The following is a 15,039-nucleotide window of genomic DNA, read 5'->3' on the forward strand; positions in this document are numbered from 1 at the left end:
TTAATGATTTTCACTTAAACATTTAGTGCCTGGCAAACTTACATAATGTTGTGTCATAAAAAATCTGTTTATGTGGAAGCTTAAATATAATAATACATTTTCTTTTTTAAAATTCATTAAGATTTTTTCCAGAATGAATTAGAAATTGTATTGTAAAAATCATGATTCATATTGGACTTGAATATTTTATTCCTTTTCTCCCTATTTTCCCCATATAGAACAACATTTGAACTGCTGCACTTCTGATAGACTACTCATTTGAATTAACACTCATTTAATCTACCCTCAAATATACTATCACTATGGATTGGAAGGGTCTGGAAGGTCTCCTTAGTGGAGTGAATAAGTACTCTACAGCCTTTGGCCGAATCTGGCTGGCGCTGGTGTTTGTTTTTCGTGTCATGATCTTTGTGGTGGCAGCTGAGCGTGTGTGGAGCGATGATCAAAAGGATTTTGACTGCAACACACTGATGCCAGGGTGTGCCAACGTCTGCTATAACTACACTTTCCCCATCTCACACATCCGCCTGTGGGCTCTACAACTCATATTTGTCACCTGTCCTTCTTTCATGGTGGTGATGCATGTGTGGTACCGTGAGGATCGTGAGCGCAAATATCGTGCCAAACATGGCGATGCTGTGCGTCTTTATGATAACCCAGGACAGAAGCATGGCGGTCTGTGGTGGACTTACCTTCTTAGCTTGTTCTTCAAGACGAGCATTGAGGTGCTTTTCCTTTATCTACTGCATTACATTTACAAAAACTTCGATATGCCCCGCAAGGTGACCTGTGATATGTGGCCGTGCCAACACCAAGTAGACTGCTACATTGCCCGCCCTACCGAGAAGCGGATCTTCACATACTTTATGGTCGGTGCCTCAGCAGTCTGCATTGTGCTCAACATCTGTGAGGTTCTCTATCTTATTAGCATGCGTGTGTTGCGCCACAGTCACAGAAGGAGTATGGCCACCACAAGGAGGACCTGTAGAGAGCCTTACTGCACTGACTGTAGCCTGCCCATGTCCACCTACAAGTCAGTCAATCCGCCCAAGGAATTAAAACCAGAATGACATACTCTTTCAACACCGCCATGAAAAGAGAACTTAATCAACCAAGTCTATTGTGTGCTTTTTGTCATTAATCTTTAATTCTGCTTTTTTACAATACATTTTAGTCACAGTAATGTCATATTCATTTCTCATTAATCCTACAATGAATCCTTGATTGAGATGATTAATTGTGTTAGTTCCCATCTTACCGGTATATTGCATTATATTATATGTGTTTTAATATTATATAAATAATATATTATACTATTTGTTCAGCTTCTCTTGAAATGACAAAGTGCTGACAATTCACCCTTATTGAACAGGCAGTGTGCTGCACAAGTGGGCTGAATTTGCCCAAAAACTGGATGTTGGATTGGGATCACAGACTCTTACGGCTGTTATGAGACATGACAACTGAACTCAAGAGAGGGAGGAAGTTCCAGCCCCATTCTTTTCAATGGAGCTAGCTAATTCAGCCAGAAATATACTCAGTGGGCTGATCTTTAAAAATGGCATCCAACGTGCCCACTTTTAGCCACATTTTCACAAACAAGCCAATAAGGTCCCACATTACCGATCATGGCCCCAAACTATGTTGTCCATGGATTGGCTGATCAGCCACCAATCCACATAGACAACGTATAATGTGGTACCTACTGTGATTAGCTTATTTGTGAAAATGTGATTGGAAATGATGTGTTCATAACGACTGTAAACTCAGAAGACCCAACTTGAAAAAATCTAACTTATAAAAAAGTGTGTTCATGAATTAACAACCTGCATTTTTGTGCTGTTTTTAGGCCTACAGGGAATGCATATGTTTGTCTACTTACCATGGTTGGGCAAGAACGAGAATGTCTTGTTGCAACAAAGATAGATAGATACTTTATTGATCCCTAGGGGAAATTCAAGGTCACAGTAGCATACAGACAACATAAACACACACATTCACAGCATAAAAAGTAATTAAAAGTATATAGGCTAATATAAAAAACACAACTAAGCAATAAGGACTGTAGAAGATAAAGAATAAATATAGTAAAATACAAATTATACTAAATAAAACTTAATCTAAATCAATTCTAAAAAACAGTATCCACATAGTGGATGATCCACACAAGTTTCATACATTTTTTTTCCATAGACCATAAAATAGATTTTTTCCCTGAGTCAGATGTTGCGGTGTCAAAATCTCTGACGTGTCATGAATGCAGCAGCAACAGGGATGCCATTTATGGGGGATGCTAACTGACTGACCCTCCAATCCAAACCCCCTGGTTAAATCATTGTTGTGTCGTGGGGCTTAAGCAGTCATTTGAGGTTTTCAACATGAACATTTGTGTTAAAATCTAAAACACAGCGAAGCTAACAACAGAGCAATTTCCCATATTAGTGTATATATAGGCTAGCTAGATCATAGCCTAGGCCAACCCTTTGTCATTCAATTAACCTAATTAACTCCCCATTAGACCTATTGCCATTAGACCTATTTCTTCTATGACAATCTGATAACTAAACACTATTATCAACTGTTTAACACTTCCTTTTCATTTTATTGAAAAAATAGGCTACATCTGATCAGGTGGTTCTAATTCCAACTACCCTTAAAACCATGCTCAACTCACCTTGATGTTAATCAGTGATTTTTGAGATCTGGGACAAAAAATGTCGGCCAGATAAAACAAGGTTTTGGGGTAAAATTGCACAATATTAATTTGAAAAAAAAAAAAAAAAAAAAAAAAAATCCTTCGAAAAACAGTTGTTCCTCCGCGCTTCTGTAATTAACTAACTGGTGCGTCAACGGGAGAGGACTAAGGAGTTTTACCGGACACAGATGTAAAAACTTCAGATTTAAGAAAAACTGTAAAAACAACACAGATGTAAAAACTTCAGATTTTATTTTGAAGTGCCAACATCAGGGACTAACGTATTTACGTTCTGCCACGTCTTCGTCAGAGTCACGAAAAATAAAAATCTGCCTGCCGGTGTTACATGGCAACTGGCACCCATGTTAACTGGCTGCGTTGGTGACGTTTCACGAGTGTTGACGTTTCTTTGACAGATATGGCCGATTGCAGATTTGTCACTTTCTGATGGAAACTGGAGACGAACAAATACAAATATGCATGACATATTTAAATGTCAAAATTGTCTGTAGTACGCTACATGCACTGGACCATGAATATGCCACCAAAAACATAAATAGAAATAGCCTAATAATAACTCGTGGGTATTGAACCTGCTTCCTAAATGAAACCACTTAAACTACATGATAACCATTAATCTACGCACTTGCGCCACGAACCAGCTGATAAGTCATAGTGAAATTTATTTGACTTAGTCTATATAATTTGAAGTTAGCTGATTGTAGCAAGTTAGCTGATTGTGCTGGTCTAAAAATAAATAAATAATAATAAAAAAAACGTGTAATGGGGAGGATTGAACCCATGTCGACTGCGTGAAAAAGCAATAGGCTATATAAGCATTAACCTGTTGCGCCACAGGAGAAGCATAAACGTGTGAATTGGGAAATAAAATATCAATAAAATATCAAAGCCATGTTTACATGTCAGCAACATTAACGTTAATAGCCTATAACCCTTAGAGTTTTGACTCTCCCTGTGCGCAAATTTTGTGTAAAATATGGACACGTTATAGACTTCTCCTGCCCATTGCAGTGTGGGTTTCAATGCTTGTGTTTCATGAACTGAATTCTTAAAAGAATAGGCTGGACAAAAGGATAGGCTACACAACACAAGGATACACATTTTTATTTGATTTATTTGCTGATTTATTTGCTCTACAGACACTTCAGGTAGGGGCGGCCACAGCCTCAGTGAAACGTTTGTAAAACTTAACCATGATACTTTGAAGGCCTACTAAATGGCTTGGGCAACGGTAGCATGATAACATGGTAGCCAGATAACATGAACAGCTATGTTAACTTGTTACAATTATCATAACGTTAGCTGACTTGATTTAATCATACAACTGAAGTAAATTTCTATGAGTGCGGTCAGCTGGCTCGTGGCGCAAGTTGGTAGACGTCTGATTACCAAGCAAACAGGTCAATTTATTCGTTGTTCCATACCCACGTGAAGTTAATTTAGGTGTTTGTTTTTTGGATGGCATATTAATGGTCCAGTGCATGTAGTACTACATACAATTTTGACTTTTAAACATGTCATGCATATTTGTGTGCGTCTCTAGTATATCAGAAAGTGACAAATCTGCAAGCGGCCACATCTGTCAAAGACTCGTCATCAATCATGAAACGTCATCAACGCAGCCAGTTAACACGGGAGCCAGTTGCCATGTAACACCTGTATGGGAATTTAACATAGCCTAGGCAGTGGCGGACCGTCAGGGCCTTCAAGGCCTTCTCTGAAGGCCTATTTTCAAACGAATGAAAAGTAATAGTGTCTTTAATAACACTTTACTTCCTGCCCTGCTATAGTCTGACTATTTATATATCTGTGTTTTGTGGACATTATTCAGACATCCCAACCTGCAAAAAGCCATTTCAGGGAGGTATCACACCCCCCCCCCCCCAAAAAAAAAAAAAGAATAAATAAAAAAATAACAATACTAAAAAAAAAAAACTTTAGCCTACTTAGATACTGAAATACAGATTAATATGTTTGTTCAATAATGTCTAGTCAGTACACCAAATAGGGAAGGCCTATAGATAGTAATTGTGAAAATAAAATATGTAGATCTTGCAGTTTGGTCTTGTAGCCTTGGCAACTAGCCATCTAGTATAGGCCTGAACAATATGCACATGAATTGACACTAGTTAAACTCACCTCAACATGTTTTTTGCAATCATTTAACCCACCATGGGCAATGCTAACACTGTTACAAACAGTGCATCGTGCAAGACTAGGCCTATCATTATTTTTTACTCTTATAAACAAGGGTACACTTTGAAATGGGTCTTACATTTTCCTTTTTTTGGGGTGACTCTCCTGTTACTAGATACACTGAACTGATTTAGTTCGGGAGAAAAGAGATTAAAAGCCCGCCTACACTGAAAACTGATTGGTTGATTTAGCCAAACAGGCCAATCAGGATGCTCTATTTCTTGGATGCGCTCAGACACACGCGCCACCCCTCTCTCTCTCCCCTGTCGTGTGCGCGCTACACTCAGACGCACACGCGATTTTAGGTCTCCCTCTCACGTGCGCGCTCTTGATCGCTCGCTATAGATTCCGGGAGATTTTATCTAATTTGCGGGCGTCAGGGAGACGCTATCAATATGCGGGAGTCTCCCGGAACTTCCGGGAGACTTGGGATGTCTGCATTATTGGTGAAATCAATGGCGTGGCCATCAGACATTATGAAATAGGCAGCAGTAGGCTAGTAGCAGCATAGGGCAATACATTTTCTGACTTTTATGTTTAATATCATGGTGTGCTGAGACATTTTCTTAGCATTTTCTGTTGAGACAATTTCTCACACTGTAGGACAGCCTACTGTAGTTCCACATTAGCTTTTGAGTAATCAGAGCAGCACAACCTAAAACAGTTGCACTGTAACGTTAACGTTAAAGCTACAGCTAAGTAGGAGGGCCCTAACAGTCTGAAGCAAAAAAAAAAAAACAGTCTGAAGCAAGTTTGTTGATGTCAGATTAAACTATTAAATGAACACATCATTGTAGACCTGTGGCAGTGCCATATGTGCGTGCAAGTCATGAACATAAGTTAGGCAACCGATAGCCTAAATATTTCAAAATAGTCTGCACAAACCCATACTTGAGCGCACTTGGTGTTCACTTTCAATATGACATGGACTAAATTGCACGTCTTCACCAGACAGTAGCAGGCAGCAGATTAATGGATATGGGTGATAAATAAGTAGCCTAGCCTAGCAGCCTATTCACTTTGCTGCTGATAAGGATGATGGTCGGGTGCTATTCGCCTAATAAAGATCTAAGCAATGCGGAATTCAGCTAATAAAGATCTAAGCAATGCGGAATTCAACTCGGAACATTAATTGTTTGTCTAACGAAGATTCTAGAGTGGTAGGCCTACACAGATTTGCGTAAGAAAGAGAAAACTTTCCCCCCCACCGTGAAATGCTGGGAAATTGCACATTTTAACGCTGAAATGCAAAAAAAATCTTCGGGGGTATCCCCCCCCCCCCCCCCGAACGCCCCCCTATTATTATTTTTTGTCAAAAAATAGTCATCATTGAAGGCCTACTGAACGCACGATCCGCCACTGAACATAGGGGTTCCTATAAGCCTCCTGTATTTTAAAGAAGAACATTTATTTATTTACGATACATTATTCATTCACAGAAAATTAGTGTCTTTAAAGGTTGGATTTTTCCTCATTTTTCTTTTTTAAATTAAGGCATTCATTTCCAAAAGATTCCTCTTTTTAGTCAACTTTAGCATGGATTCACATAGGCCTACTTTTTCTTGCCACTGTTTCTCCTCAGATATAACAATTTCATAAGCAAACCTAGGCCTAGGCCTACTTTAAATTCTTTTGAATAGGCTATAATGTCCTATAAGTGGACAAGAAAAACACGATGGAGTTAGCATGGTTTAGGTGGACTCGAAATTCGAATAGCCTACTTTAACACGGCCAAATAATAACAGTGTAGCGCCATCTTCAGCGACTATAGAGTATGTTGCGCCATGAGGTTGGTTGGCTTGGAAATTCAAATAAATAAATAAATAAATATATATATAAATAAATAAATTAATTAATGATAACGAATATTTTTAAAACCGCATGTTGCTCTCATGAAATTGCTCCAGAATAAGCGTTGTGGTTTGAGACGTTTTAAAAATGGGCGTGTCTGTCCTTTGGAGTTTGGAATGGAGAACCACCTGTTTCGTTGATGGAGGGAGTAGAAGAGAGAATGACAGTAGGCTATCAGGATCTGTTTATCTTGAACGGGAATACCAGCATGATTTACGTAGATTAAGAAATGAGTATGGCAAAATCAGGTGAGTAGTTTCCGGTCTGGATTTGTGACCAGTCTGAAACACTTTAGTAGGGTGTTGAGGCGTTAAAAGAAATTTGCAAGAGTTGTGTTGTAGCCTAGTCTAACCTATGTAAAATGTCCCATGGTGTAGTAGGCCTAACGTTACTACCACCACGACTGTTTTTCCTTTGAGAAACGAGTAGGCCTAGCTTTATAGCATGTAAAACCCTTTTTTCAGCGAATAGTAGCCGGGACAGAGGGCAAGGGCAAGGCTATGAAGAGTTTTATTTCACACACAATTGTCTAATCACGCAAAGGTCTACTTTATGTGGGTTTCAAAACCTGGTTTAGCCTAAAATGTATTTTCTAGGACTCGACCTCTTAACGCAAGCTGAATGTGAACTCTGGTGTGGGAGTAGGCCTAGATTACACAATTAAAACACAAAACACGCAACTGTTGGTTATTGCAAAGGTAGGCTTTCATTAATGCTAAGTCTTAAGGGGTTGGGTTAGTCGGATAGTTGTCAATTGAATATTTTGGCAATTCCAAATATTTTTAGATTTAGTGTGTAATCATTAAATGTGTGGTGACTTTCATCAAGCAGTCATGACCTTTGTTAAGAAAATCAATAGTTGGCAACAGAGAACTTGCTACCTGCATTAAAATAGCACAACCTAAAATCTCACAGTGGACACTATGTCAATCAATGGTCTATCAAGCTGATAGGCTATCCGGTCTTGTCATATCAGATATTTTGTAGACATGTAAACAACTTCTAGAGTGGCCTCGGTGTGTCTCCTCAATTTTCTTTCTGCTCATGTCTCCTTCAGTCCATCTATCTTTTTCTCTTTTATTATTAGGCCTACTCATTTTACTTTTAAGTCTCTCTATTTTTTTTTTAATCTTTGGATTTCTGTCTGCCTCCATTGTCACTTGAAGGTGCATGTTGTGGACGCCTGAAGGAGCCTAAAGCCCTGATGAAGTTTGGCCTGAGTGTGGTGCTCATAGGTCATGTAAACTTCCTGTTGGCGGCATTGGTCCATGGTGCAGTGCTGCGGCACATCAACCTGCACCCACAGGCGCGAGGAATGGAGTATGCCATCTCTAATGTCATTGCCATGGTTGCAGGACTAACGGTGAGGACTTAAAGAAAACTGCAACTACTGGTAACAAGTTAACAAGTTAATTCCACTTCTAATTAGCTCAGGCTTTACTGGCATTCAGTGTTGGCTTTAGAGTAACAGAGTAGAGGCAAGCCAATTAGGCTTAGAAAATCAAAACAGGTCATCAAAATGGCATACTTGCTGAAAGGGGCCATCCTTAATTAAGCTCTGGGTTAATCTCCTGTATCTTCCCAGTGTGGGAACCAGCCTACTCCTTATGGGCAAAAGTAGGAAGCAGGTGTTTTAGCTGCACCTTTTATTATCATAGAAAAAACAAACACATAGCCACACAATCTCCATAGGCAAACCTTGGAAGTAGAATAGGTTGCACTGGACAGTGACATTAAAGATGGCTCTGTCATAGAATGGCATCCACAAGTGGGTTTATGTTAAGTTTCTGTCCTGATAGAAAATGTGTTCTGAAGCACGTAGACAGCATCTAACTGTCTTTGGCTACAACATCAGGACTGTACATAAGGAGCTTCAAGAAATGTGAGGCATATTAATTCCTATGGTTTTGGAAGAGCACATAGGTGTAAAAGTCAGGTGTCCAAATATATTGTAGCCTATGTCTATGCTTCATTTAGGAATATTGTGATTAAGTGTTAGCCAAATGTTAGCCAAAAGTAAGCCAAATCAGGTGTGTTGTGGGAGGAGTAGGCTATTACAAGGAAGGAAATGGAATAGATTACAATAATGTATAAAATGTTCTTCTGCCTGACCACTAGGCTAAATGAGGTGGAAGCCTGACTTCTGACTTGAGTTGTGGGTTGAACCCAAGGGTGCCATCTATAGGATCCAGCCTACCTCTCAAATCATTTAGTTATTGATATTATTATTCTATGCGTGTGGATGGGAAAAACAGGCATTTTCTAAACTGGTGTGTATTTTTTGATAGGCAGACTACTGTTGTAATTATTTTAGCTGGATTTACTCATTATAACTGTTATTATCCTCACAGGGTGTCATCATTGGTATAATGGCCATCGTATTGTCAAAAAACAACTCTCACCGAGCGCTTGTAAGTCAGCATAAACAAACACTGGCACACACACAACAATGTCCAATAGATGATGAAATTAACTTGGTTGGACTCTCACCTACAAACAGAAATGTTGCAACCATATTTCTCCTTCTCTCTCATCTTCTGTGCTTCTGTTGCTTTTGTTAAGTGGTTCAGAATAATGACTCTGTCTTGTTTGTCCTGTTTTATGATTGCAAAACACTGCAGCTCTTTAAGTCAAAGTTGGAATCTACCTTTCTTGTACAGACTTAACATTAAGGAGCCTGTTACACAAGGCACTCCTCTTTTGCAGGATAAACAATCATGAGGTGATACTGAGTAGTGTAATAGAGTTCAGAATTGTTCATAACATAGGTTTGTTTAGCCTACTACTTCTATTGTTTAACACAGTGTTGTATAATGTAATGAGCATTCTATGGGTAGATTTGTAACTGAACCTAGGAATCATTCAGGTTTGTTGACCGCTCGTATAGTTTAAAGCTTCAGGGAAATTGGGCAACCCCTCACCTCCTTTTTTTCTCTTCCCAACCTGTAACTGTGACCTCAGCCCAAAGTATGACTGTTTTGTTGCTCAGCCAGCTGAGTTGTCAGTTCAAATAGATGATAAAAAAAGATCTTGTTACTATTACTGGTATGCTGTTTCCTCCAGTCATATTAAAGCAACACCAAAGAGTTTTTTGTACCTTAAAATAATGTTTCCAAAATCGTTTCAGTGGTTCATCAACTCGTAACAGGGTGAACGGCACTTCTGCATTCGCTTCGCGGCCCTCTATCGGCTATAACCGCACTATGTAAGTTTGCCAGATCAGGTAGCGGATCTGTAGTTTGATGGAATGAGACATAAGAAACTACAAATTTGACTTGCATCTGAAGTCGCAATACATCGTACATTCATAAAATCATGCAACATATTCTACCTTGTCTGTGGACATTGTTATTTGCAAAGCCGGTGCTGGATAAACAAATAGTACGTTTGACAGAGGAAAAGTTCTTTGGTGTTGCTTTAAGTGCTTGCATTTGAAAGATCACCCATTTGGTGGGGTTTTGGAGCATTACAGTACTGTATGGCTTCATATTGTTATCCCTGTCTCTGATGGACAGGGATCATTTTGTATTCATTATTTTTTATTAAATGCTGTTTTCCAACAGCACAAGGACTTAAACATATTTTCTGGTACTAAAATGTCTATAAATATGCAAGGTGTATATGTTTGACATGTTCAGGAACAAAATGTGAAGGCTATGTATGCCTTTGTGTGTCATGCGTACATAGTCACAGACATGCATATGTTGTTTTCTGTCTGGATGAGTGTTAAGTGTTATTGTTATCGGTCCCATGTCCATCATGCCCAGTATCATGCCCACAATTAATAGTCAAAAGAATTTGAAGTTTGATGTTATATGGCTTCATTTGTGGAATCTCTATGATGCCTACACAAATATCTTTGGGTTTGTCGCCACCTTGTGGGACTGACATATACATCTGTGGTTTTGATGCCACCTTGTGCCATTTAAATAGGCTATTTGTAGCTTTTTTTAGTTCAAACATTCAAAAATAACCATTTTGACATGCTCTCTGTTGCCCAGACATCCACAAACCAGCTTGTTTCAGACTGTACTCTTATATTACCACTGTGTACCTCTGTAAGCGCTGCATCAAAACAAACTAAGGCAGTAGAAGAGAACTGTCGCAAGCATAATGGTTCATTCAAGACAACTCAAATCCCACAGAATTATACACATAGCTCTTTTAAACCTGTTGATATAATGACGTGGATGTTGTAATTAATTGACTATGTGATGTGAATGTGGTATCAATGGTCTGAACAGTTTAATGTTCCTGTTCATGCATTTAATGAGCATTATGGTTGGGTGGGATTATGGCTTAAGTAAAAAATGCACACAAAGCCTATGTAATGGGAGTTCAGTACAGTTGGCATCTTTTTGGGAGACAGAATCATCTTTCTTTCAGTAATATTGTATGGCCTCTTTTTACTCTGTTTCTTAGAGAATAAATACATTGTTTTTTATGTTTGAGGCTTAAGGGTCTTAAAGGCTGCAGGGTCGCAGGCCAGTAATGAGCATAATAGATATTTTCAAGGACTTACTGGCAAAAAAAGGGACTTTGGTACCTTTGGACTTTTTTTGATGCTGTATTTATTTACGATATCCAAGCAGTAATACACTTATTTTCTTATAAATTATAAACTGCTAAAATCACTGCTAATGTAGGGTTGTGATTGTGAATGTTCAATAATTCTATAGCTTTATCAGTATCATCAGTGATATCAGTACAGATACATCAAAACCGCTGTTAAACAGTAACGTCAATGAAAATGGATAATGTTTATAGTTATTTGTTGCTCGTAGAATTATTATTTACATTAGGACTAAAATTAAATTATTTACAGTAGGACTAAAGCTTTGCCATGTATGTTGTGCAATGATTCATCTGTCTGTCCATCTCTTCCCTGTTTTCCCAGAGGGAGGGGCTAAGATGCAAGGAAAGGAAGTAAATGAGGAATGACAAAAGAAAGGAGGTTTACCCCATTTCTCTCTTTTTCTCTCTCTGTGCCTTCAGACGTGGGGATTGTGGGCACTGAGCTTGGTCTCCGCTCTGCTGGCTGCAGCCTCAGCAGTTGGGTTGCTCTACTCCACAGTGAGGGCAATTGTCAATCGTGGCCGGAGCTTGCTGACTCATTGCCGTTTCCCAGATGTGATCGGGTCCTACTCCTACATCACAAATGAGTGCCCTTTTGACCCTACCCGTATATATGTGAGTGTCTGTGTGGTCAGTCAATGCACTCAATGGTATATTCAGACTTCAGGTTTGACATGGCCTATTGAAATGTATGTTTTTAGTTGTATTTTCTGTGTGTTACCTGGACGCGTATTTGGCAAAGAGCCCTCAGTCTGAACAAGTCCTCAATCTTGAATGAAACACAAACACAGGTGTAATCATTCCGCCATTCATCTAACTCAACAATGTAACCTTGCAGACTGATTAACCTCCGGACCTAACATCTATGAGCTCAACACTGCACACATTTTTGAAGTCTGATTCTCACTCACTTCCACACTGTCAGCAGATATCCGAGATGACCCTGCTCTATTTGAGATTATGAAATGCTGACAGCAGGGCATAATGCCACCCGAGCAGATATCACATTTACATGTGCTAGTGATTTCTACTTAAGATTCCATTACGTTTTATCAGTATAGATTGGGCTTCTCAGAGTTGCACTCTACTAGAGAGCTATTTTTCAGGTTAATTTAGATTTGTGAGTCAGTCGTTACAGGTAGCAGAGCTTTATTTAATTCCACTTAATCCATTTAATGCTGGCTATAGATGATCTTCCTGTACAAGGCCATACTACGACCCTACTACTGTTAAAGAAATATAATTGGTTGCATTTTATGTTTCATGTGGCTTCATGGTTAATCAATTTCATCATGGACTGAACACACAGTAAGGCTATAAGATATACACATCACACTGAGTGTTCTTTTACTTAAACAACCTTAACCATACAAATCGACAATTAAACTGCCTCTCCTCTCAGTCATATCATGTGTGTATTACTAGCATTAATAAAGAGCATTTGCATTCATTCATTTAGCTGATGCTAAAAGCATTTACAACAAAATAAGAAGTAACTTTTAATCTACATTGCAGAGGAGACCTTAGGTAACAATGACTACTACAACATTAAAAGCTGCTACCAGAGAATGAGAGTACAGAAGTTTAAGAACTAGTCAGTGTAGTTGAAGGGTATAGTGATATGAGAGGTGGCACTCTTGGCAGAGTTGGGTCTTGAAAATAGAGGGACGCCCCTTCTTTTCTAGCGCTTGGGGAACTACAAATGAAATTCTATTGAATTGATTGCATGAGTTACTGAGGCAGGATTGTGAGTAATGTTTTGCTTCAGACATCATGTCTTTAACACTTACCCTTCTACAGTAAAGCAGTCTCCCATCTCCCAACAAGATTGTTTTACAGTTGGGTAGAGTTTAAAGCTTTTACTTTGGTTTTCCTGTCATTAGGGTTACCTCCAGATATGGTGACACCATTGTTTACTTGTGTGTGTCCTGTGTGTCTGTTTCAGAGCACCACTCTGATCCTGTGGTTTCCTCTGATCGTGATGAGCGTGGTGCAACTCATATACTCCAGCTGGTGCCTCTCTGTCTGCTCATCTTTCCTGGGCCTTTCCTGCTGCCTTAGACACAAGCCACCCCGAGAGATAAACAGGCCTGTGTGTCCCCTCTTATTCACTATTGTTATGTTCCTTATGTTTGGTGTTCAAGTTTCAAAGGGTTTCAAATGCTCTGTTCACTACTACATCTATCAGAATGCTTGATATTGACTGCAGAGAATAAGCAAGTTTGGCATGGTAGCTGGCCCTGGTCTTGGGATGTCAATATTATTATACAATATTGCATACAATATATAATATTATACAAGATTGCATGCAAGTGATGTATGGATACGGGCTACTGGTGAAATGGAGGAGAGTAGGAAGGTGGTGGGAGGCTTTGCAATGCCAGAGTGTGTGGCATGGATGCATATGAGGGTTTAAATCTCTTTAAAAGGAGGTGGGTTGTCAATCATCCTTATGGTCTCCTCCCACACTTTGTTTTGAAAACATCATTCCGGTCTCTATTTAGGTCTGTGCTAGTATATACAGTCACTGCAACACATATCTTCACCTGAATGACCAGGCCATGTTTTCTACGTACTGTAAGCATTATAAAACAGAATTACTGTAACGTTTGAAACTGTGTGTGTGTGTGTGTGCGTGCATGCTAAGACCAACAGATGTCAGTATATTTCCTACACCTTTTACAGCATGTCAGTGGTCACCACAATGAAAATCAGGCACGTCCTCCTGAGCAGCATGAGCTCCTTGCACAAGCACAGCCACTGCCCCGTTCTCTCCAGTCTTCTTCACAGCCCAGCCGTGCCTCCCAGGTCAGCCGAGACAGCTTCTGGATCTGAGGACTCCCACCACAGTACTAATCATGATCAAAAGGTTATGCTCATATGTTTACAGTCTCAGTTGTTGCGACTTTCAGTCTCTTGCTTTAACCAGTACTTTGCTTTAACCAGTACTTTGAGTGAGCACACAGTGACAGACTGTATCACTGTGTTTTTTTCTAGGGTTTCTGATATTATGGAGTTGTGATGTGCCCTATTCAGTCACCTCAGCTGACAAAGCATACAAAGCCAGACCAGGTTATTTTACTAAGTTTCATTAACAGTTGTTCAATTTGAATGATCTTTGTTTGAACTGTTTAAAGAATAAATGATGGTATAAATGATTAAGTGAGAATTACAGGAATGTTAGGTGTGTAAGTGAGAGAGAATGAGCATGAGTGGGTAGGTAGTAGGGATGTTAACCGGTAGCCGTTTAACCGGTGGTTGACCGAATCAACGTTGACCGGTTAAAATTTTCTGCCGCCGGTAAAAAAAAACAAAAAAAAAATTGCAATATTGTGACAAACTTCACTGCTTGTTAGTGGCTGCGTGTTGACTATGGCATGATGATAATTGTAACAATGTAATGGCAAACGAAGACACGAAAGACTAACTTAGCATATGCCTACTTGTTGTGTTTTATTATTCATCTGTACTTAAATGGCATGACGACAGGAACTTATTGCAAAGGATTTTGTGCAGCACGCTACAGAGGCTGTTGGCAATCGGTAAGTTTTTTTACGAAGACGTTGGTTAATATACTTTCCTGTAACACCACCAAATGTAGCGTTTTCTGTTTGTGACTTTGTAACGTGAGCTTTTTATAGCCCGAGCTCGGTGCCGCGTTGCATGGAAGGTCGACGTTCTGCGTAATGTGTGCCTGTGCG

The 15,039-nt window shown here is 39.4% G+C and overlaps 2 protein-coding genes across 2 annotated transcripts; both read left to right on the forward strand.

Moving 5' to 3' along the window:
- The first annotated feature begins 290 nt into the window (after positions 1-290).
- Positions 291-1,070, forward strand: LOC143140019 (gap junction beta-3 protein-like). The gene has a single exon (XM_076300861.1). The coding sequence runs from the start codon at positions 303-305 to the stop codon at positions 1,068-1,070; it is 768 nt and encodes a 255-aa protein (XP_076156976.1). The 5' UTR covers positions 291-302.
- Positions 1,071-6,923: 5,853 nt separating this feature from the next.
- Positions 6,924-14,625, forward strand: tmem54b (transmembrane protein 54b). The gene is made up of 7 exons (XM_076301060.1): positions 6,924-7,011; positions 7,930-8,126; positions 9,115-9,174; positions 11,759-11,953; positions 13,284-13,430; positions 14,024-14,207; positions 14,336-14,625. Exons 1-6 carry the CDS (start codon positions 6,993-6,995, stop codon positions 14,171-14,173), a joined length of 768 nt encoding a protein of 255 aa, XP_076157175.1. The 5' UTR covers positions 6,924-6,992; the 3' UTR covers positions 14,174-14,207; positions 14,336-14,625.
- The last annotated feature ends 414 nt before the right edge of the window (positions 14,626-15,039 follow it).

This window comes from Alosa pseudoharengus, unplaced genomic scaffold (assembly GCF_046254945.1).
Source record: "Alosa pseudoharengus isolate Yale_2024_CS ecotype anadromous, Long Island Sound unplaced genomic scaffold, YU_APseudo_1.1 YU_APseudo_1.1_scf_23, whole genome shotgun sequence".
NCBI lineage: Eukaryota > Metazoa > Chordata > Actinopteri > Clupeiformes > Clupeidae > Alosa > Alosa pseudoharengus.